The 23,986-nt window shown below is 38.3% G+C and overlaps 6 protein-coding genes across 7 annotated transcripts; 3 read left to right on the top strand and 3 right to left on the bottom strand.

Annotated features, from left to right (window-relative positions):
• Positions 1 to 79: 79 nt before the first annotated feature.
• LOC6589056 (DET1 homolog) lies at positions 80 to 1,875 on the bottom strand. The gene is made up of 2 exons (XM_002014272.2): positions 914 to 1,875; positions 80 to 849 (listed from the first exon to the last, which is right to left on the bottom strand). Exons 1-2 carry the CDS (start codon positions 1,868 to 1,870, stop codon positions 151 to 153), a joined length of 1,656 nt encoding a protein of 551 aa, XP_002014308.1. The 5' UTR covers positions 1,871 to 1,875; the 3' UTR covers positions 80 to 150.
• Positions 1,876 to 2,141: 266 nt separating this feature from the next.
• LOC6589602 (ATP synthase subunit g, mitochondrial) lies at positions 2,142 to 2,647 on the bottom strand. The gene is made up of 2 exons (XM_002014273.2): positions 2,595 to 2,647; positions 2,142 to 2,509 (listed from the first exon to the last, which is right to left on the bottom strand). Exons 1-2 carry the CDS (start codon positions 2,632 to 2,634, stop codon positions 2,250 to 2,252), a joined length of 300 nt encoding a protein of 99 aa, XP_002014309.1. The 5' UTR covers positions 2,635 to 2,647; the 3' UTR covers positions 2,142 to 2,249.
• Positions 2,648 to 3,516: 869 nt separating this feature from the next.
• Positions 3,517 to 9,185, top strand: LOC6589603 (wiskott-Aldrich syndrome protein family member 3). 2 transcript variants are annotated; one of them, XM_026988739.1, is made up of 6 exons: positions 3,517 to 3,596; positions 4,424 to 5,229; positions 5,471 to 5,578; positions 7,481 to 8,166; positions 8,230 to 8,467; positions 8,542 to 9,185. In XM_026988739.1, the coding sequence occupies exons 2-6, from the start codon at positions 4,485 to 4,487 to the stop codon at positions 8,718 to 8,720; spliced, it is 1,956 nt and encodes a 651-aa protein (XP_026844540.1). In that variant the 5' UTR covers positions 3,517 to 3,596; positions 4,424 to 4,484; the 3' UTR covers positions 8,721 to 9,185. The 2 variants fall into 2 exon arrangements, with proteins under 2 accessions (XP_026844540.1, XP_002014310.1); XM_002014274.2 differs by lacking the exon at positions 5,471 to 5,578 and having other exon boundaries at positions 3,518 to 3,596.
• A 738-nt stretch (positions 9,186 to 9,923) lies between these two features.
• Positions 9,924 to 16,149, bottom strand: LOC6589604 (protein piwi). The gene is made up of 8 exons (XM_002014275.2): positions 16,022 to 16,149; positions 12,440 to 13,021; positions 12,057 to 12,377; positions 11,845 to 11,999; positions 11,583 to 11,783; positions 11,339 to 11,530; positions 11,171 to 11,281; positions 9,924 to 11,109 (listed from the first exon to the last, which is right to left on the bottom strand). The coding sequence occupies exons 1-8, from the start codon at positions 16,121 to 16,123 to the stop codon at positions 10,227 to 10,229; spliced, it is 2,547 nt and encodes an 848-aa protein (XP_002014311.2). The 5' UTR covers positions 16,124 to 16,149; the 3' UTR covers positions 9,924 to 10,226.
• Positions 16,150 to 17,584: 1,435 nt separating this feature from the next.
• LOC113565725 lies at positions 17,585 to 18,280 on the top strand. The gene is made up of 2 exons (XM_026988701.1): positions 17,585 to 17,643; positions 17,705 to 18,280. Exons 1-2 carry the CDS (start codon positions 17,629 to 17,631, stop codon positions 18,128 to 18,130), a joined length of 441 nt encoding a protein of 146 aa, XP_026844502.1. The 5' UTR covers positions 17,585 to 17,628; the 3' UTR covers positions 18,131 to 18,280.
• A 642-nt stretch (positions 18,281 to 18,922) lies between these two features.
• LOC6589605 (lysosomal alpha-mannosidase) lies at positions 18,923 to 22,419 on the top strand. Its single transcript, XM_002014276.2, is given in 7 exon segments — positions 18,923 to 19,156; positions 19,245 to 19,615; positions 19,714 to 20,184; positions 20,265 to 20,875; positions 20,936 to 21,162; positions 21,221 to 21,540; positions 21,542 to 22,419. Coding segments are annotated over 7 exon segments (2,919 nt in total). The 5' UTR covers positions 18,923 to 19,072; the 3' UTR covers positions 22,377 to 22,419.
• Positions 22,420 to 23,986: the final 1,567 nt, after the last annotated feature.

Raw genomic sequence — 23,986 nt, 5'->3', positions numbered from 1 at the left:
CAAAATTTTCTTCAGTTAATATTTTTTTTAGGTTTCCTAATTTTGATTTAGGGGACGTATACAATAATGTATCAAAATCTAAAAATCACATTATATATTTTATTTATATTCTTGCACGGGCAGGAAAAATCACATTTACATTTCGTTTCATCAGGCACTCTCTGGTACAACAACAGTATTGTGATTGTAAAGGTGTATGTTGTATGCGTAAATATGCGAATACTTCTGTATGCTAAGTATAAGAGGTTCGAAAGGATGGCATATAAAGGCACATAGTTCGCGTGGAGCCAGCGGATTGTTTTGCCTTCGCGCCTTTGCGCTCAATCGAAACTTAACTAGCTTTGTGGTTCGATCCCGAAAAACAATAGGTTCGGCAGAGCACGGCTTTGGACGCTCCAGCGGAGAAATGAGCCGATCATCGTAGCTAAATTCATTGTATTTTAGATATGGCGATGGTGAATAGCTCTGAGTACTAACGGGAACGCTTGGATTAAACCTCAACGCTGCTTGTCGCATAAAATTAATCGTTTTGTTGGCATCTACAAAGTTCTGCTTCAGGAAAAATTGCGGCGGCAACGATGGTGCATCTCCAGTATGCAGTGAACGCACGTTACGCATTTGGTCATAGAATTGCAGTATAATTTGAAGCAGCTCCACAGAATCGTCTTGATAGACTCCCATAACTTGCTCGCCAAGTATGGTGTAGAAAACATAAAAACGGCGAGGAGTGGGGATCTCGCCCAACGTTAACAGCGGCGTAATATCATTGTCTTTTGGTCGTTCTTCAAAACGCAACAAGATCAGGTCACTGTTAACCAATTGCATCTTTTCCATTATCATATGCTCCAACTATAAATAGGCAAAACGTGTCACAGGTGGTCAACCATATGCTTCTTATAAAATATATACTTACAAAGTCGAAGTTCTTGTAGAAATCCTGATATCTTTGACTTGATCTGGAGCTGTTTGCATCAATTTGTCGATATAAAAAACTCAGTACGCGTTGTTTTATGTGTGTAATTGGCAAAATTGTATTGGCGTCCAAAACACCTATATCTGAAGAAACTTCATCGATAAAGCCCCTCGGCCGAGGACCAATTGTCTCTCGTTTGACAAGGCGGCCAGCGACCACCTCATATATATATATGCACTGATATAACCTCGACATGATCGCTACCAAGGAGTCATGGACCGAAATGCCGTGATTATGTCCAATAACGATTGAATCTTGCGGCAGGAAGAGTCTGTCAGTGACTACGCCCAATACCAAATCCACAACAAAAAATATGTATGAGAATGCGTCTAGTTTGTCAAACAGATCCGGATAGCTTATATAATCCGCTGTTGCCAACGCTCCATGCAGGATGCACATTGCTGCGAGAAGAACATAACGTCCGTTTTCCAAGAAAACACTAAATTCACGGTGCAAATAGAAGCGCCCATAATCGCCCTGGCACAAGCGCAGAATTCTAACATCATTTGTTGCGAATAGTCGATCAAATATCGTGTTTTTTAGTGTGCCGGGGCCTCTGTTTCCGGCAATGTAGCACTCGGTTTCTCCGACTTCGGAAATTAGTTCTCCCACGCCCGATGCGCCGAAGCCTTTATATTTGTAAATATGTAAGCTTCTCTGATCGTGAGAAAATGCCAAGAGCTTGCTTCCGTCAGGGGTAAACTTGCGTAGATAAACAAGTGGCACTGCCACATAATCTATTGTAAGACAGGGAGTGATACATTTGTAGAACCCTCGCTCATAAGTAAGGTATGGGCTTTGATTGAACTTGCTGCCGACTCTGGTGTAACACGATTCACGATTCTGCAGCATATGCACGAGATTTTGTGACTGCAGACGCAGGTTGTATGCTGTCATTATTAAATGCCGAGTTAGTCTAGAGAAACGAAACTGTAAAAAATATCGATAGTATCGATTATTGTAATAGCACATATTCTGCTACCGCCTTTCTTTATAGTTTTATATACATATGTACTTATACACTTCTTTATGCTGGACGCGGAATTTTAAACGGAGAGGCCAATATCAAGATCATTCCACCATATAGTTGAAAGGGAAAACAATGGTCAAAACCTTTTGATTCTGGCGATAGCTCAACCAAAGACAGTATAAATATTTCTTATTTTAGTTTACTGTCGTATTATTTAACTTTATTTAGTGTCCAGATATTAGCGGATACCTATATCTCAAACAAGCACTTTTCATTTTGTTGGCTACAAAACTGGAAATGGGACATTTAAACATTATATCCAACAATGTGGCGCTTTCCGATGCATTCGCCAATGTAAAACCAAAAGATGACCTCGGCGGTGATAAGCGTGTTTAACCAAGCTTCACGAACGGTAAGGTTCTTGTATGAGCCGGTTTTAGCACCCTTGACAATGTTGCCAATGCTCTGACGAATTGCTGGAATATCAGCTGGCGTTGGTGGAGTTAGTTCCACCTTGGCGTATTTCAAGAAAACATCGAGCTGAGGCCTTGCCTGAACAAGAAGCCCTGAAAAAAATTGCATTACATAATTCGGTATTGTGTGAAAGTATGCTTTTTTCCAAAATTTAGACTTTTAAATGATAAAACTTACTGTTTACAAGTCCCGATCCCTTTGTTGCCAAACTCGCCATATTTTCGTGTAATCTAAAAGTACTTAAGATTAAAAACTAAAAGATTTAAAAGAAATTGCGAAAACCTTACCAAGTCAATGCGCGATGAAACAGAGATGTTATGCACTAAGGGCTGCTGAATAATTCAAGACATATCGATAGTCGATAGAAACGCGAAATATCAAGTAGTAATTATGATACACATCCAAAAATTTGTTTAATATCAAGCGAGTTTCCAATAAATGTGAGATTGTAAAAAATATACATGGTACATACGATACATTAAAAGAATAGTCGATGATACTACACTTAACTAACTTTACTCACTTAACTAATCTGAAAGACAGTGCACATTCCAAGTGCTGTGGCGCACTATTTATGCGAAAGCGATGACTTTTAATCTATACTAGCCAAGTCTACAAAGATTATTTATTTATTTATAATTTATCCGATCGACTAAACACCCAAAGTCACTGCATTATTCATTCGTGAGAACTCTTCTCTGCTTTCAGACAGGAGTTAAGTTAGTAGCTAGTTAAGTGTAGTGCCACACTAATATTTAAGACTACATTATATTATTACATTATTTGAATGTTGTGCTTATTATTAACAGCTTCCATTGTATGGCAGGCTGGACAACAAACCATTTTTTTTTTTTTTTTGTATTAAATTCAAGCAGAATTGTACATTTCAATACTATTTTTATGACACACTTTGCTAATTATATTTATCAGGGCTGCTCTTGCTTGTAGATTACACTACAAGCATCGATAGTCTATCGATTGCTTACAATCAAGTGCACACCACTACTATAAAGGTGTGGAAAAATAAATTCCACAAAAAGAGCAAATATTTATGAATTTAATTTGTATTTATTAAGCAGTTCTTGAAAATTAAATTTAAATATTAATTTCATCCGAATCAAAAGTGGCTGTTTGATGTTTTTTTTTGGGAGTAGCGCTGAAAGAAAAGAGTGACGGGCGGTGAGTGTACTAGAAAAAAGGTGTGATTAAATCAAATGAAGTGGTGACCGAAACAGTGCAAAAAGAAAGTGCCTTCATAAATGATCATAACCACGTATGAATATTGTGTCGATTTAGTAAAACTGTGCATACAGAATAACGAAAAGGTGAAGAGATTCCTACATATTCGCATATGTAAATATGTACCCGCATGTACATACATATATACATGTAAATATGTATGAACAGCTAACCAAGACTTATAGCATTGATTATTTAATTTGCGTTGGTGAGTGCACACAGTGCAAATAGTGGGGCGAATCAGATCCCATTAAATTGGGGGTATTGACTAAACTTTGCTCAGTCTGCGCTACGGTAGGGATGATTTGGGCTGAGCCTCTTATCACAACATGGAGAATACCCATACATATCTGTGGGGTGTGGTCCATCGGTCCAATAAATGTTTTAAATTACAGTCCCGAGAACGAGGCTGTAAACTTCGTTTCAACAGTGCATACAAATTCAAAGTGTATAACTCTATCATTCACTATTAATACAGTTCTAAAGAAGCATACGCCGGAAAGAACCCCTAGGGTCAATGGTTTTACTTTTATGATATAATGTTTCAACAAAGTGGCTGATAAGACTGGAATAGACTGAATAGCTTTGAACAAGGAAGGTCCTGGAGTGAAACATTATTTGTTGAAATGTAACATTATTTTTATTCTTGGTTAGATCTTTCACAAAATTAAACAAAAATGCGTTGAGGAAGTTAAGGTGGTGCTGCTGGTCATCAACTGATTTGATTAAGTGTTAAACCAAAATTTAACTAACTTCTTCTATTCAAGTCAATGTGGACGCGTTAAAACCCGGTTGTGATTAGTTGGAGATTTTCATTACTTACCGAGGATGCCTCTGCCAAAGCGATCTATTGAGCCCGTTCATGTGGCACGATCCGTGTACCAACAAGATGAGCTGCAGTCGGTAGAGCTGGAGACGGTAACAAACACCACACTCACGAATATCATACGGCAGCTGTCATCGCTGTCGAAGCACGCCGAAGATGTTTTTGGCGAACTGGCCCGAGATGTGGGAAGTATTGGCGATCGTGCGAATTCTCTCCAGGCACGCATCGATCGGCTGGCAATTAAGGTTACCCAGCTGGACAGCACCGTGGAAGAGGTGCCACTCACCGATATTACAAGGAAGAAGGCCTTCAAGTCGGCAAAGATATTTGATCAGCAAATCTTCTCACGAGCTACAATGCCTGCCCCAATGCTGGAGACATACGCCCAGTGCGACAAGCCACCACCGCTGGACAAGCTGAACGTCTATCGAGACGATGGAAAGGATGGCCTCAAATTCTACACTGATCCGAACTATTTCTTTGAGCTATGGCGACAGGAAATGCTGAAGGACACGGAGCGCGTCATGCACGATAAAGGGAAGAAACTTAACCGGCCACGACCAGACGGTGGCAGCGGCGGGGCCGCCGGTCGTGGCAATAAAAAACAAAAGACAAAAATTAGAGCACCGCATAATACTCGGGAGAAGCAGCGACAGCTCGTCCTGGGCCACGGCGAGACGTTGATGCCCAACAACGTTATTTATCGCACTCCAAATTCAATGGTCAACGAGGAAGCCGGATATGGAAGTAAGTATGAACTTTCGCGACCATACATATGTGTACATACATAAATACGTATGTACCTATGATTTAATCAAAAGCCAAGTACTCAGTGCGAAAAAAACTCTTTAAAAGGCGATCCGAATTCGGATGCAATAGGAAATTTGACAATTCTCTTTATACGCACTGAATATTTGTACTTATCTGCACAACGATACGATAAATACAATTTACTTAATTTTCAAATATGTCCTGTCTACCTACGTAGCTCAGCTAGTCAAAATAATAACCACAGCGCAAGGCGCCGACATCGATGTGCGGCACCAGGTAGTGTCGCATTTGCCCGATATCGATAGGGATAATGTCCAAGACGTAGGTACGAACGGGTCCGGGGCTGCATACGATAAACATGAGCATAACTTGGGCGGACATACGATACTGGCATTCAGCATTTGATACAAATACTCCATACATTCACTTGTTTAATAATCACTTTAATAAAACGCTAGCTCGTGTGTTTTCGATTCGTTCAAGCAACTGATAATCGCTCGCTAATATACGTATGATGTTTGTGTTGCAGAGAAATGAAACTAAACCCAAATAAAAAAAAAAAAAATTAGTTGTCTCGCAGACGTTCTTCAGCGTTTTCTAATTTTATTCTGTTTGAATATATGAGTTACATATTAACGTATTAATTCATTCAAGCTGTTCATCATCTTATCATTGCTCATCTGCTTTACATAGACCTCGAATTTTGAAAGAATAATAAATTATTCAATTTGGAAACCAAACGAATGTAATTTCGGAAATATATAATAGGAGCCAAATTTAATAGGATGCTCCTGTGATGCCAGTGCAGAATACCGAGCAAATAAATATTACAGCCAGAATACAAAAATAATAGAACAAGAATAAATAAAAAAAAATAACAGTTGTAGTTTTAAACGAATTACTTCAAACCATCATTCAGACTTCGATCCGACTCACACTCAGACTCATTGTCGCATTCAAGTTCTTTCGAGTACTCAACAATTTCATGAAAGTGTCGGTTAAGAAGTTGTATTAAATCTTTTGCATGCCATAAGTTTTATGAACTTTTTTTTGTTGTTGTGCAATGATACGTATAAAATTGACTGTAAATATGAATGGAACAAACAAACACACCTGATCATCTCATTTACAGATTCAGTAAAGCCATATAATATGCTCTCACATTTGGAGAAAAACAGTAATCTCACAAAGCAAACCGCCGTTGCAATTACAGGTTAGACATCAAATCAACTTAAAGAAAGCTCAACATAGACTCTAAATGTTTCTCATACGCATACACTTCTATCCTAATTTTTCCACGGGCAACTTTTTATCTGTTCATTTGGTTTGCCCAGACCAGAGAGGTCCCTCCAATAACATATAAATATATGTATGTATGTACGTGTGTATGAAGTTGCACTCTATCGATATCGCAATGGAAATATGTACACATTTCTACACATTCTTATGTTCAGTTGAATCATTGTTTACAAACCCAGAAGACATTCACTTTTTATTTGTCCAAATGTCAGATAAGTGTACACCCGAGAAAAGTAATTTTCGAGCTAAAGCTAAAGACTGAAAACAATTTCATAGTATTATTAGAACAACAAAAACCAAAACATAAAACACAGCATATTATAATATGGTAAACATATTATAGTCTGATGCAATCCCAATTAGATCACTACAGAATAAGCTGTGAAATTGCATATGTGTATAAATTCGATACGATTCACTTCGATGTCTAAAGGTAGCGTCACTTGCACGGAAATACAAAATTGCTTGTCATGTCATACATGGTACATACATCGTTTTAATACTCTTGAAGCTCTACTCTAAAGCCCTCTTTATAGAAAGTCTGTCCGCCGTTTCTGTGAACCTCCCAGTTTCAAAGCTTAATTCTTCATTTGGCGCACGCATCGTACCAGAAGAGCTGCTATAGGAATATTACTTCCAACTCAAATTTATGTTTTCGTGCACATCACAGGATAAGATTTTGTCAAAATCGGATTAGCATGTCTGTTTAGAAAATAGATTTATTTAATGGTCGTAGAGCTTCAAGGGTATTAAACATTTCTCCGTGGTTTTTCTTTTTTGATTTAGATTCCATTTTGTGTAATTACATTTCTACCTTCGACCTAAGCATTTACGTACTTGGCTTGTTTTCTTATTTTCTGTAAGAATAGTTAACGGGTTGGACTCGTGACATTTCAATGGCACTAACGTTTCTGTTGCGCTTTTCTAGATATGGGTGTTTATGACACGCGCCCACCGCGTCCAAACTCCATTGAACTAAGACGCAGCTACCCATCTGAGCACGTCGATGGTAGCGGCTACGATCAGCATACCCCACAAGCGGCTGCCAATCAATACTCAACTTACGGCGGGAATGGCTTGTCGGCCGCACCTCACATGCATATGCAGCATCAGCAACTATACGATTCCGGGCTTTATCAGTCGCATGCGTTATACGGTCAAAGTGGACAGGGTGTTATGTCCCCAGAACCAATATACGGGCCGGGAACGCCATCTCGCAATAAACCCCGACCTTCGCAGCCACCACCGGCACCACCTTCGAATGGCAGTGGAGGCGGCACACCTACTGCCTCAAACGCAAATACTCCGACGCGAGGTCGAAGTATGTCGACAAGTCGTGACGCGTTGCCACCGCCGCCGCCAGTTCCAGATGCAGTTTCACCATTGTCATCAATGAACGGCGCCAACAATAGCCATATGTCTGTTAAACTACTGGGGCGCACAAACAGTGCATCGCGAGCTGGATCTCCGCAGATGGCTCCCAGCAACAGCGCCCATAATGCAAATGACCTTGTTATGGCGCAACTAAGTAATACATTTAACAGCATTGGCATGACAGGAAACCAACTGAACTCTCTTAGCGACTTACCTCCGCCACCACCAGTGCCCGATCAGGTTTGTTAGATTATTATTTTTAATTTGATTGCTCGGCCTCAACTTTTTCGATTTATCCTGTAGCACCTACCCAAACTGTCTTCACCAAATACGGCACCACCACCGCCGCCACCACCACCACCTGTAGATGAAGGCTTAGGCAGTCTCCATACAATGCGTCCACACCAAGTTCTACCCAAAACGCCTGCCAATGGCGAAATGCAGCAAGGGCTAAATGGTGGGTCGCACATTGTGAGTGCCAAAAAGTTACTGCCTCCATTCCACGATCCCCGCAACGATTTAATGAAAGCTATTCGAGATGGTAAGTGCCAATTGGTAATCAATAAATTAGTTACGCCCGAGCTAGATAACAATTTAATTAAATCTTAATTGCAGGCATCACTCTGCGTAAGGTGGAAAAGTCCGAGCAGAAGGAGATCGAACGCAACACAGCACCACTTGATGTGGCATCGATCTTGGCAAGACGTGTGGCGATTGAGTTGTCCGAGTCTGAAGATTCGGATAGTGAAGACGACAGCGAAGGTTGGATGGAGCCCAACGAAACATCGGCTTGATCCCTGATAAATTCATTAAATCCGGTCGTAATATTAAAGAATAAGAAGAAGAAGTAATTCCAAAGAGAATTAATCCATACGTTGGTATTTAGCAAGCGTATTCTGCAATTGGATTACTTAGAAGCACCAAAGCTTTTCAACCACTCTTATATCAAATATTCCTATTTCTACATTACTATATACATATATTTATAATCGAAAGCTAATAGATTGTATATACAAACAAGTAATTATATTATCGTTAAATTTACCGATATAGCACTAAACATTAGGCATTTACGAGTATGTAAAACTCGATCGGGTGCGAAATACGCTCCTGAATATTACGATGTGTCTAAATAATTATTGTCTTTTGTATTATAGAACTTGGTGTTTGGATAATAATTTATAAATAATCGATATTAACACTAAACTCAATCCTATCCCTACCCGAAAATCTGAATATCCGAAAAAAAGAATTTTAATGCAATTAATATAACATTATTCACATTAAAAGCTTACTATGCTGTATATACGAAAATATGTAAAGATAAAAAGCTTCGGCACTTGATCACATAGATATAAATTGTATTATCTACATATGTATAATTAAAAGATTTGTAATTGATCACGTATAAATAAGCACCTATGGATGTGTGGTCATATATGCAAACGTCTAAAACATACATGTATTCTTTAAACAAATATAAAATAAAGTAATTATTACCCAACATTTACTCTACAAAAACAGTTTCTTCCCCGGTAACCTGTCCGGTACCGTTTTTCTGTCTTTGAGTCGGATCCGGCCATAGTGATGTTAACCCGAGCCTTTCCATTCACAAATTCCAATTCAATTTTTCGTTAAATTCTCTTACTTAAATTCTCTTTTAAACTATCTTTCGTCTATAACCGCGGTCTGCTGCCTATCTACTCGCGTTCAGTTACTCAGCTCGTCTGGGTCCCAAAGCGACGTACTTTTTTAACAACAAATACATGGTCCAACGTCGATCGAGACTCGAGACTCTTCTGGGTTTGCCGCCTTTGGCCGACGAACGAATAATTCAATTAACGTGAGAAATAATAGAGCAACAAAATAGCAGTGAGTGAGCATGTCGCAATTGCGTGAAAAATGTCATGAACAAATATCATCAAGTACAACATTAAATGCTACCTTTCAATATTCAAAATTACCCCGACGCAGCATACAACATAAAACTACAATCGTAAGTGGTAAGTGCTGAAATTTTTTATTGTAGGTTAATTTTAGATGGATGCGGTATGGCACACAAATATTCTCTCGAGGCTTTTTAAGTAACTTAATGTTGTTTAGCATACTTTGAATTAATTTTTCACTTTGGTTATAACTTTAAGTAACTTAATGATGTTTAGCATACTTTGAATTAATTTTCCACATTGGTTATAAATAAAACTGACATTCGCAATACGAAAATTAAGAATGCTTCCTGCATATCTACGATCAAAATTGTAGTGGAGATAAACTTATAGATAATTGTAGTGGAGATAAACTTATAGATAATAGAACTTTTTCTCAAGCGCATTCTGTGGAATGGAGTGCAAATGTGTACCGACGAGGGTAGCTAGTTTTTTAGCATACTGGCAAACAGCGGGTACACGTGTAGTTCCCGACCAGTTATAATAAAGATGACACATCTTATATGTGAGCTTTTGGATTTGGTCAGGGCTGAGGCGTATGTTGCTATAGAGCACATTATAGCCCGTTGGCGACACTGTTCCTTGGCGAACAGCCTGTGACACCAAGTAGAAGTCGTATCTTTCGGGCAGAGTAACAATGTTATCTACTACAGTTCCAGGTGGGGGATTTCTTCCGTTTCTAAAAAAACGCGTGTTGGAAGATTTAGTGACCACAATGTATGCCAGCATCGGTGGACCACTATTAGCACGCTTATATTCAATATCAAGCTTTTCCACAATATCTTTCACTTCGTATTCAAACAACTGCTTCAAAGATCCTGAGCTAACACCGTCACGATAGAATAGTATACGTGCTGGTAACTTTTGATGCTCTCCCTGATATTGCCTTAAGGCTTTGGCCATCATTGGCCAAAGGTTATTAGCCAGTACATCAAAGGCACTGCACTCTGAGACAGTGCTAAAGTAAGTTGAATTTTGCTGAAGATCCATGGAAGCAACTAAAGCACCATAAGCCTTACGGCGGTCACGAGCGCTTTTTGCGATATCAAAGCCAATGGTCATTAAACCAGAAAGTGGCAATTCAATCATCCATGGTGTATACCCCAATTTACAATTCAATTGAATTGCTATTTTTGTTGCAATACTCAATAGGCCTCGATTTTTCGAAGTTTTTATAGTCACAACTTGCGTAGGAACGGCTCTGTCAACACATCCTCTCTTTTTAATGGACGAATATCTGAAAAAAAGAAATGTATTTCATTTTGCATTCCAAAGTTGGCTTATTTTGATTATCAAACCTTTCTACATTGTTATTGGGAACAAGGCACAAGATTAATTTTGGATCCATGTCCGCACATTTATCCATAGCTCGCACATATGAGCCAGTGCGATCATCCTGAATTTTTATTCTAAATGTAAAGAGCGTTATTTTAAGAAAAATATACATTTTGCAGTTTTCAGCTTACACATGTGGACTTCTAATTTTGAGTCCCATACCAGAAGCTGCACGAAACAAACTGTCGAGCAACGTTTTAAGGTCAAACGAATTACGCTCAGGTGTAATTACGGCCCACCGGTCGATACCCTCACTAGGAGTTGTTAGTAGTCGTTGATCACGAAAGCATCTTGTCCAATCGGCACTTTCGCCAGAAGAACATCTGAATACAATTCATTTAGATATAAAAGTACATTTTTTTATAGACGACTCACTTTGATTGATTAAAGACAATTTTCTGCGGTGCAATTATGCGACCTTGTACATTTATAAGATTTTCATCGAGTTTCATGTTCCAGTCGTTAAGTACTTTCACACTATCCGCGGTATTTTGCAAACGGTTATTGAATCTACGCAAACGATCTATGCGGCGGTCAGGATTCATACGGGTGTAATCTGACATTGCTCGCATCAATCTGTAACAAAAAGGTGACTGTCTTAAATCCTTAACAATATAACTAGATATTTAAGGCTTACTGAAAATTGGAGCGCATGGACTCAGTAAGTCCCGTTACTCGGCATAGCTCTGGAATAAGAACTACCACTTCACTGGCATTAGTTTTCTGAGCCTTGTCCTTATTTTTTGAAATTAACAAGGGCTGATTGTGGTCACGAATGCGTATGTTATATTTCTAAAACAATTGATGTTTGTTATTTTCGATTTTGTATCATGGTTTTTTTTTACTTACAGTCAGATAGTACTCGATAAAACTAACATCCTTGCCTTTGCAACTAAATGTGGACTTTGGCGATTGTGCAAAATCAACATCGTTAATGCGGTATGTTTTGTTATTATAATCTGTAAGAACAACCAAATCTAGAACATTCGCGCGAAACTCGTCTTGATGTCGTGAGGGGTTATTAGAGCAACGTTTCAATATCTCATAGACAGTTTCGGTGCGCATCACTTTATGTGTAATTTCAGCACATAGCATTATATCTTTTTCGTGTTGTCTGATCGAAGTTTCATATCCTGGCCAGAGTTCCATTTGATGATCTCGGATCGGTATCTACAAATATTATATGTTTTAGTTAAAAATAAACAAACATATTTTTTACCGAACTTCTATACCTTTGCGTGGGGATCAAAAAGATTACGCCCAACTAACTCAAGCTTCAGACCCTTCATGGAGCGGCGCAAAATGAGATTTAGCACTTGCAAAAAGCGCGGTTCTGCGTTCGACACAATTCCAACACACTTTATTGAGATTTTGTAGTCAGTTCCCATTTTTGATTGGCCACACAGAACAATTGAATCCTTCTCCAATTTTTTGTTTGTGAACAATTGTTTTCCATCAAATAGATAGCCAGCTCCCAAAATATTAGCGTGATTTGACAATATGCCCATACGCACGCGTATATTCTCCAGCTCAGGCTCGAAGTCCACATGGTAGTGAACTATACGCCACTCTGGCTTGGTTTGCAATCGAAAGAAGTTTGATTGCAAACTAATAGGTTCTCCATCCTTGCCTTGCTTAGATACGATATCAGCCGGACGGGTCCTCACAATATCATAGCGATCCAAGTGCTGCCGTTCCTGCACCGGACCACCTTCCCGTCTCGATGACTCATGAGATGGCTCACGAGCGACCACAGCGCCACTTGATTGACCTGATGTGGAAGCTTCAGATTGTCCTTTGAAAACCTTTGCACGCTACATAAAATAAATTTCCAATATAAAAATGAGAAAAAATGCGATACACTCTATTTATAAAAAGATCAAGAATGTAGCCTAAAGTCGATTTTACGATTTCCCTACAGAAAGACAGACAGACCTTGAATCCTATATTGATGTTGGTCGGTGAGTAGACTGCAAGCGTGAACCTGTAATTTTATCATTTGACCAAAGCCGAAGAGCCGTAGATCTTGTGTCTCAGCAATATTACATAGTCTTAAAATGTTTAATTATTTATTGAACGGTAAGTTTGTGTGCGTAGACGACAGGCACTAAGTCTTTAGTTTTCTTGATTGCAGCTTCATTACTCTCTCGTTTGCTTTTTGCGACTGGTTGTATGTTACAGACGTTCGAAAATTGGCAATGCAAATGAACCATTTCTTTTGCCGATTTTGGTATCTCAAATGTCGAATAGACATAATATATGGAGTCTTAGTATATGGATCTCATTTCTTAGGTTTATTTTTCAACTTTGACTTGACTTAACAAAAAGAAACTTCGTTAAATATATTATATTATTATATATATATATTAAATATTCAGATTTCCGGCAAATATATACTTATGAAACGAAATATGTGAGTTGTGAGTTGCTGCGGAGACCGCAACTCTGCATTTATACCCGATACTTAGTCAGTATGGCTCTCCTCCGGCAGACGCCGCTAATATTAAACGACACGGCAAAGAGGTCGTGCGAGAGACAGAAAATCAGTCTGAGCGTGACGTCGGGCGCTGCGTAGCCACTGCAAATTGATTTGCTCCTTTTGGATATACAAATGATCCGATCTGATCCAGATTCAGCAACCTGATAGATATGGTTATTGTCTATGATTGTGCGTTTTTAGTTTTCTCGAATCTGCAATATTGTGGATGCAACAGATTTTCGTCCTGGGGGCGGAAGGGGGTGGGGCGAAATTTTTAGATATACTTTTTTTAGTGAGATATAACAGAAGTGCGGATACCAAATTTGGTTACTCTAGCCTTAATAGTCTCTGAGATTTGTGGATGCACCAGATTTTCGTCCTTTGCGGGGGCGGAAGTTGGTGTGGCGAAATTTTGACACAAAACGGTCAAGGTCCGATATCACAGGAGTGTGGATACTTAATTTGGTTGCTCTAGCTCTTATGGGTTCTGAGATCCTTGAACTCATATTTTGCAATTGGCAAAACCGACCATGAAACCTGTGTGTTAGAGAGAGACAGAGCGAGAAGGAATGAAATTGTTTTCTTGATTCTGGCTATAATAATTATACGATCTGGTTCAGATTGTACGCTCTAGAACATATAAACATCCTCTACGCTTCTGCGTTGTCAGTTATCTCGTATCTTTGGACAGTGACATATCACAGAAGTCCGGATATAAAATGTCGTTGCTCAAGCTCTTATAGTCTTTGAGCACTAGGCGCTGATAGGGACGGCCAGACGGACAGGCAGACAGGGCTCAATCGACTCGACTATTGATGCTGATCAAGAATATATATACTTTATGAGGTCGGAAACGATTCCTTCTGGACGTTACACACATCCACTTTTACCACAAATATTTTACCAATACTCATTTTGAGTATCGGGTATAAAAAAATAGCCTGAACTAACTATAAAATAGCTGATTTGCTGTCAGCAATATAGTGCTTGTGTTTTGAATGTAGGCATGCAGATCCCTAACGTACATGCATACACATGTACTCTAATGTCGTTCACTGTACAACTTTTCAGCCTATGATTTCTTTCCTCCTTCTTCTCTTTCGCTCCGCTTTCCTAAGTTCCTAAGTCCGCTGACCGAAGTTCTTATTTTCTTCTGTTTCTTTTAAACTTCGATTCTTGCTGCTATTTTTAACCAAAAACATTGAAATATGTTTTTTCCTTTCATTGAATTTTATTCTTTTCTTTATTGTTTTAGTGTCTGGTTTTCAATGTATGAATTCAAGGGATACAAGACACCACTGCTTTATTACAATCGGTGTAAACACATGCATACATTCATACTATCAGCTCAAAGCATACAGTCGGTTTGAACAACTTTGAAGTTTAATAATAAGGAAGGGAGTTTCCAATCCCGACGTTGGTATTATTCAAAATATGTAAATACAACACATATAGCACTTTGAAGTGTAAAAAATGTTCTGGTTTATTTAAGCTGTGAGTCACTGTATAGATTCTATATGTACATACATATACATACATTAACTCGACTACACGAATAATTAAAACAAATTAAGGGATTTCAATTTGTAGTTTTATATGCAGTTACTTGATTTCAACAATATTTGTTTAAAATACATGTTTGTTTATTCTATTATGTGTAGAATGCGAAGACGTTGTTTTTTTTATTCTTTTAAAAGGCTTTCGACTTCGAAGTCAAAATGGCGGTCGGATGACGCCTTCGCAGACTGCACATACATGATACACAAACTTACAATTTTGAAGCGTCTGCAATTGCTTGCGCGGCAGAAATTTATGTTGGATTTATTTTCAAGGGCATTGCGTCTTTTTGGATAATGGTAAATATCAAAAACTAAACTTTGAATGTAAATATTTTCTCTTACAATGTGTTCGGGTAAATACGCATGTATGCATTTAAGGGAATTTCAATTTTTATAGTAAATGATTTTATATGATTTACGAGTATAAAGCTAAGCTTATGATTTTGCGGATGTTTTAACCTTGAAGTACATGTGCATACACAAGAAATCTGTACATAAATACTTACGCACTTGCAATTACCGAAATGTGCCAAGTGCGTCTAAAGACACAGAAATTTTCAACAGATAACTATTTAGAAAAGCGGGAACTCAATATACGAGTATATATGTATATCTATGCACATGCATTATGAATTGTATTTAAGTTTGAAATTTGTTGGTACTAAAGTATATGGCACACGCACACCATACCGCAAGAACCAATGCATGAAATATATGCTCCGAAAATGTGCAAGCTTAAATTTCATAACGATCTAGGGATAATAAAATCTACATACCGGTTCATCTCTTTTTTCATCAGTACTAGACCCTGGTCGGCCAAGAGATTCATCCAATGTCCCATGTGGGCGTCTATGTCCACGTCCCTGATTTTCCGACATTCCGTTAATCACACACTGCACAAAGCGCGGCTTTCAAAGTTTTTAAATGACAGCAGGCAGTGTGACCGCGGAGCTATCGAGAAAATATACCGTCTGACGATCAGAAATATACCAAAATATCGTCAGAAATATGCCGTAAATATACAGAATAAATATTTGGATTCTACTTCCATTATATTCCTCGCTTTTGATATTCGGTCCAATATTAGTAGCTAGCTAGGAACCTCAGCTATCAACTCATAGTTTTATCCGATTGATGAATTATTTTCTACAAGACTAAATAACTTTAACTTTAAATAACTCTCAATTTTATCGGATTTTTTATGAAATACGGAGGGAACGGAGGGATTTTTTGACAGATGTGAAACTCCGATTCACACCATCCACCATCTTCCATCCGTCAAAAAGCAGCTAATGAGCATAAAACTACAAAGATTAGGTTTAAATTGTGAAAATTCCACTTTTTTTAATTAGTTAATTGGATATATTATTGGTTATAATACAATTCATTTATGTACAATAAACCTTACTTTTTGGACGCCCTTAAAAATTACAGCAGCTCTGTTTGGAAGTTGGTTTGGCCTTGGCTGCTTGGAGGAACACAAAAGCACTGTGGAACACTATACTGCGCGAAGTGCTAACAATTCAATTCAACATTAAAAATTAGAGGACAAGATTACCACAAGGTGGGTTTATTGGGGCCAAACGAGGAACATTCATATTTACAAATAATCTTCATGGGCGGTGAAGAAATCTACGCAAAACAACGTGCACTCGCCAGTCGCAACAACATCAATTTTCCAACAGCCGGGCGAATGGACAACGAGCTGGACAGCCTATTGACTGCTCATGCACATACTACCCGAAATTACACGTAGCAAAAACTTCAATAGTTGTTAGATATAATTTTGAGATTTCAACCGTGAAAAATTAACGAAAGAATTTATATAAGCATTGGGCAAGATTTTTTGGGCCCGTAAAAATTCTTTTAATGTCGACCAGGGCAGATCAAACTATAGCTCTAGTATTCTTTTTGCGGCCAATGCGACCCACCAAAACAACAGTTTTTTTCTGGTTTTTTGATGGATGGTAGATGGTGGATGGTGCCAGTGGGATTCGAGATTTCATATCTGTCAAAAAATTCATCAAGGATCTAAGCTTGGATCAAATCACTCACCATTTTTCTTTCTGCATTTTAAAAATCATTTGTAATTTAGTCAATTGTATTTCCTCTTCAAAGGTCCTATAATTATAATCGAGGCTGTAATATTGCTGTCTTTCCTATTGAACGAAGCTAAACAAATGTATAAACGAATTTTGTTGTTCAAAGAGGGCCTGGAGAACTGAATGTCAGTCTGTTTTACATATCAAATCTCATATTAGACAGCATATCAACAAAACTACAGCTCCAAAAAAATTTCGACAGAAAATAATTCGTACCGTACCAAAATACTAAGAAAAAACGAATACACGCAATATTTCATGTAAATATTCGCTGAGATGATATGCTGGAAATAGTTGTGAGTAGATAGGAAGACAATCGAACTGGTAAATGATTATAAATAAACTCTTAACTTTAAGAACATTAAAATGGAAATAAGCATGGTTAAAAAATGGGTAGCCGTAGAGAGCTCAATGTTTTGGACAACATGGATAATCGATGGAATTATCTATATTCAGCCAAGAACAAAAATTCCTTGGCCCGTGACGATGGGCCGCTTGGTGAAGCCACGCAGTTATATATTTTTATACCAACAGAAGAAGCCCTCCCAGCAAGAGGATGCAAGAGACCTCACAAGCTCTTCAATTTCACAGTCAATTTCAAACCTGGATGATAGTAATTCAGACGAAGCATATTCAGATACGGGTTTATGGAAGCCTCGAGGTCGTATCATTTATCTTAAAAAAACCAAAATTCCCTCTCCTATGACGTTGGGCCGCTTGGTGATGCCACGCAGATATAGAATGACTTTCCCCTGGAACGACGATTGGTCATATGCACTCTGAACATATCCTGGACTACCCGGCTACAACCTCGTAGGGTAGACTCAGAGCTATTGGAAATTTTGCTTTACACTTTCCTATCCTTACAAGAATTTATTATCAGTTCCGAAAAAATTCCAAAACAGACCGCGCATCTCTCAATTTTTGCTTGTACTTATCAATATATATATAAAATATTTTTTATATATAAAATAAAATCTTTTATATTCTATATATATTATTTTTATTATTTATTTTATTAAAAGAAATTCGTGTTAGTTACACTACTTACGTACAACTCAAGAACGGCTAAACCTAAACATAATTTAGAATTGTTTATTTTTATTTTAAAAATGGCAGGTCTAATTGTTTTCATTCGACGTATACTTGACTGTTGCCGCAACGGAATTCATAGATTAGATCCACGAAGCTGGCCTTTATATTTTGTGTTTACCTGGTTCAGGTACAAATTCATAAAACAATTCAGAACAACTATGAACGTTATAGTAAATGTTCCGACCATAAATTACCCTGCAGTAGTTTTTTTGTTTTTGATTAACTTTTTTTTATTCACATGTATGTACATATTTATATACATTAGAAAAACTCGAGCCTAGTGTACAACAATTGTAAACAAATGTTCAGTTTTTATTTGTGTTCAAATAAGCCTATGAACATATGTTAATGTGTAATTCCAATCATAATTGTATACAGCTGTAAATGTAAATATGGTTGAGTATTTGTAGAAATTATGGGTAGTGCAACGAATTGTTATCAGTTGGATTTTATAAATTGATTTTAATTTTATATTCCCACTCAAGCTAATGGGTCCAATCTAAAAAGCTTATCACTAAGTGGTGGATTGAACAGCTTCGGTGTCCGAAGCTCAATGCTCATTCCGCATTTCATTTTATTCTAGTTAATACGATCGATTAGACGCTACAGCAAAGCCTTCCGTTTGTCGAAATGAATTATTTCAACGGCATAATAGTTTTGTTCGTTTTGGCTACTCTTAACATTGTGGTCTCCGAGCATGTCTGTGGATTTGAGGTAAAAATGTTGATATATACATGTATATAGATTTGAGCTGCATTATCACTTTAAAATAACTTTCTAATGTTGCAATTATCAATTTTAGTCCTGCCCTAAGACCAAATCAAATATGATTAATGTGCATTTAGTTCCCCACTCACACGATGATGTCGGTTGGCTAAAAACAGTTGATCAATATTACTATGGAAGCAATAACAATATTCAGCATGCAGGCGTCCAATATATATTAGACACAGTAGTGGAAGAGCTATTAAAGGACTCAAGGCGTCGTTTCATACAAGTAGAAACATCATTTTTTTTTAAATGGTACTCTGAACAAACGGTGACTATGAAGATAGCTGTGAAGCAATTAGTCGCTGAAGGACGCCTGGAATTTGCTGGAGGAGCGTGGAGCATGAATGATGAAGCTACAGTTCACTACCAAAGTGTCATAGACCAATTTAATTTAGGCTTAAAGTAAGTAAAGACAGTAATTTGTTTTAGTTTTTTTCGTGCATCATGTAAACTAAACCAACAGAGAGTTCAATGAACCAAACCGTCTCTTATATTTTCAGATTTTTGAAAGATACTTTCGGGACTTGCGCTCGTCCTCGAATTGGTTGGCAGATAGATCCCTTCGGGCATTCCCGAGAAATGGCTTCTATATTTGCACAAATGGGTTACAACGGTGAGTTTTTTGCTCGCATGGATTATGTTGAAAAGAACACACGTCTGAAATCCCTGGCCATGGAAATGATTTGGAGATCTAGCGAATATTTTAAAGACTCCGAAATTTTCACTGGTTTGCTTTATCAGCACTATGGATCTCCTCCCGGGTTCTGCTTTGACATCCATTGTCAGGATGATCCCATAATTGACGGAAAGAGCTACGACAATAACGTGGACAAACGAGTCGATGATTTTATTGCCTACGTAACGTCAATGTCAAAGTCGTTCAGAGCTAATCATATAATGGTTCCAATGGGTGATGATTTCCAATATGAAGACGCCGAGGTGAACTTTAAAAATATGGACAAACTAATTAAGTAAGTACTTACAGGTAAATCTAAAATATAAATTTTTCTTTTATTAAAGAATTTCTTTAATTACATTACATTTACATTAGGTATGTTAATAACCGTCAACTGGAGGGTTCAAAAATCAATCTATTTTACTCAACTCCATCTTGCTACCTCTACGAATTGCATCAGTTACTGCAAAGTTGGCCAAACAAAACCGAGGATTTCTTTCCATATTCTAGCGACAATCATTCTTATTGGACTGGATATTTTACTTCACGTCCAACCCAAAAACGTTTCGAGCGGGATGGAAATCATTTCCTTCAGACGGTTAAACAACTTAGCACACTAGCTAATCTGACCAGCGTTAAGCACACAAAATCCCTAAGCATCTTGCGGCAGGCAATGGGTGTTATGCAGCATCATGATGCTATAACGGGCACTGAAAAACAGGCAGTTGCCCAAGACTACGATCAAATGTTATACAACGCAATTATTGGAGCCGAAAATAATGCTCGCGATGCTCTGCGTGTGTTAACCAATCATACTAGGGCGGAGTTCCAAACTTGCTTAGAATTAAACATAAGTGTTTGCGCGCTTACACAGACAAGTGCTAACAACATAGTGGTAACATTAGTTAACCCGCTGGCTCACACTTCTTCCCAATATGTGCGTGTGCCTGTAACGGAAGAAAACTATCAAGTTACCGATGAAAACGGTACAAGTGATGATTTATTGATATTGATTGATATTATATAAACAAACTGTTTTTATTTAGGTCGTGAAATATCATCGGAGATTGTACCAGTGCCATTGGAAATTTTAGGTCTTCAACACCGTTCGAATGACACTCAGCATGAATTAGTCTTTAAAGCCAGTGTGAAAAAAATTTCCAACTTCTATATTCGCGTACTTCCCTTACCGAGAAAGAAAAATTACTTAATTAACGATCAAACAATACCCATAGCTGAGAACGACGCAGATGAATTCACGTTAGAGAACTCAGTAAGTGAGATACAAAAGAGTAATTACCACTAATTCAATTCAATGAAATAATTTTCAGCTTATAAGGCTTGTGTTCACCAAAAGTACAGGCCACCTTAAAGCTGTAGAAATGAATGGTGTATCCGAAAATATTCATCAAAGCTTTGGCATTTATAAAGGCTTCCAGGGCAATAACGGCATTTCAAAAAATCGATCCTCAGGTGCATATGTTTTTCGTCCAGACGGAGAAATTCAAGTTCTAAGCGATAAAATAGAATATTCAATTTACAATGGTAAGAATGTTAGGGAAGTTCATCAACATGTGAACGAGTGGATTTCCCAAGTAGTACGTATTTATGATGGAGTAAACCGTGTGGAGTTTGAATGGCTAATTGGGCCGCTTTACAAGCAACGTATACTCGAATGGCACTTTTTACACTGATTCCAATGGTCGAGAAATGCTTGAACGTAAAAGGAACCAACGAGAATTCTTCGAACCAGATATGACAGAAGAAATAAGTGGAAATTACTATCCAGTTACCGCACAAATGTACATACAAGATGATCATAAGCGTATAACTCTACTCAATGATCGTTCACAGGGCGGAACTAGCTTGGAAGACGGTGAATTGGAGTTGATGCTACATCGTCGTTTATTAAATGACGATGCATTTGGGGTCGGCGAAGCTCTTAATGAAGAACAGTTTGGCAAAGGTTTGATAGCACGAGGAAAAGTTTTTCTTATTCTGAATGCTGTCCCAGAGAATCCAAATTGTTTTGAGCGTTTAACCCACCATGAATTACATTTGCCATTTTGTAAGTTTTTCAGTAAAACAAATACCGTTCCTTCGATAGTTCAGCACATGATGCCAAATTTTAACGATTTTCCGGAATCAATGGAGCTTCTTTCCCTTGAGCCTTATTCAACCAACAAAATTCTTTTACGATTGGAGAACTTTAATTCCTGTGGAGGCATAAAAAGCTACAACATTCATCCTCTTTTCGAATCTTTGCGCGGACGACAGATTTGGGAAGTAACTTTAGATGGAAATATGCCTCTAAGACAAATGAAGAGATTCAAGTTTCATCATGATGGTACCGGCATTATTCCTTCTTCAGTCAGTTACTTCTTTACTCCACATAAGCCACTGGAGGCTAATTATACGATGGATGCTTCTAAGTTTAGTGTTACGCTGTTACCAATGCAAATTCGTACCTTTATAGTCCATCAGTAATAAATTATTTACCACATAATTATATTTCTAAAACTGGAATAGGTTGTCCGGTACTGTTGCTAAATTAAAATAAAACTAACTAATTGCATACAATATCTTGTTTTAGGAATTATCTTTGCCCACGTTTTCTACATCTGGATAAGTTGTCTTTTGAGTGCTCATGCTCCAGAGATGACCATGTAGCTCTGTCTTTCTCTCTCTCAAACACCACAAGAACAACAAAAGTCCCTTTATGCGGACAATTTTGGGGCTCTGCTCAATTGCATGTTTTTTGGTGCTGTGAACTCATCAAAATAATCAAAATAAATAACCGCTTTAAGTTGTCCTTGTGAGCACAAGAAACCAAGCGAAGAGAAGAACACTGTTCGGTTTTCTGAGAGGCTAACTGTGTTTCGTTCTTTTCAATTTTTTTCAGTGAGAAGATCGTATTGAAACGAATGAGAACGTTTTAAGTCGCAGCTACTAACGCTATTCTACATTTATATCCGATACTCAGTCAGTATGGCCCCCCTACGCGAGAGTGCGCACCCTGATTAACAAAGAGTGCGTGAGATAGAGAGAGAATTAGTTAGCGCGTTGCTATGCTATCGAAGCCACTGCAGTTTCATTTCTCTAGCTCTTATAGTCTCTGAGAGTACAGCAAATCCTCTACCTTTTTTTCTGATCTGTAGAATCAAATGCTCACCTCCTCGTTGGGTAATGGGCTACCAGCAGGCTGAACCCTCTAGTCCTTTTTGGAGAAACCAAAGTGCTCGGTCCCCTTAGACTGCATTTTCAAGAACACCTTTGCTCTCGGTATAGACAGGATCAGCTATATATCAGCACCTTGGGACCGGGATGCGATGTTTTCAAAACGTGTGCCGCGGCAAAGTGGTGTACCATTTGGTGTGCCGCGGAAAAAAATGGAAACCTCACCTAAAAATAGCTGAGATCTGTCAGATCACCTACCTACGTCCGAGCCTGCATCGACTAAGGAGCCCATACATCTCAAATTGCAAAGAGTCAGCAGGCACGCTTCTTTCCGACATTTGGGCTAATATCCAAAAGTTTGGTTAATTTTGTGTTTTTATGCCCATCCGGTATGCACCTTTAGGTTTCACTTTGACCAGCTCCTCCGAAGATCCTGCATTACCTCGGACAACAGCAAGCAATCAAGCAATGCAGTGTTCATTGCCCAGCCGGCACCCTCGTAGAGAGTAAGTGTACGTAACATTACCTTGTACCAGGGTTAGTACTAAGGTTGGGTGTATAGCTTGGGTGACGTCCTTGGCCAAGAAACCAACTCACTTCTACATGTCTGGGTGTCATGCGATCTCTGGACATTGGGATGATTTTCAGTCAAATGTACTCGACTCGGCGAGTACTCGAGAGATGTCACGGGAAAACTTTTTATCTCCGCACACCTGCAAGATTTCCAAGTTTAAGGTAAAAAATATGCGGGATATAAAAGAAAAGACCCTAGGAGAGCCTAGACTTATACCCTAGAAAAGAAACCCAGGAGAGACATAATCGCTGTAGGTCCCCAAACAGTCCCACCAAAAAGATGGCTCAGGTCAGGATTGATCGTCTTTGGGTGCATAGGCTGCTAAGATGGGCGTTGCCGATACGAC

This window comes from Drosophila persimilis, unplaced genomic scaffold (genome assembly GCF_003286085.1).
Source record: "Drosophila persimilis strain 14011-0111.01,24,50 unplaced genomic scaffold, DperRS2 tig00000191-arrow-pilon, whole genome shotgun sequence".
NCBI classification, from domain to species: Eukaryota; Metazoa; Arthropoda; class Insecta; order Diptera; family Drosophilidae; genus Drosophila; species Drosophila persimilis.
The sequence above is the reverse complement of the archived record's forward strand: the minus strand, read 5'-3'. Positions and strand labels throughout refer to the sequence as shown.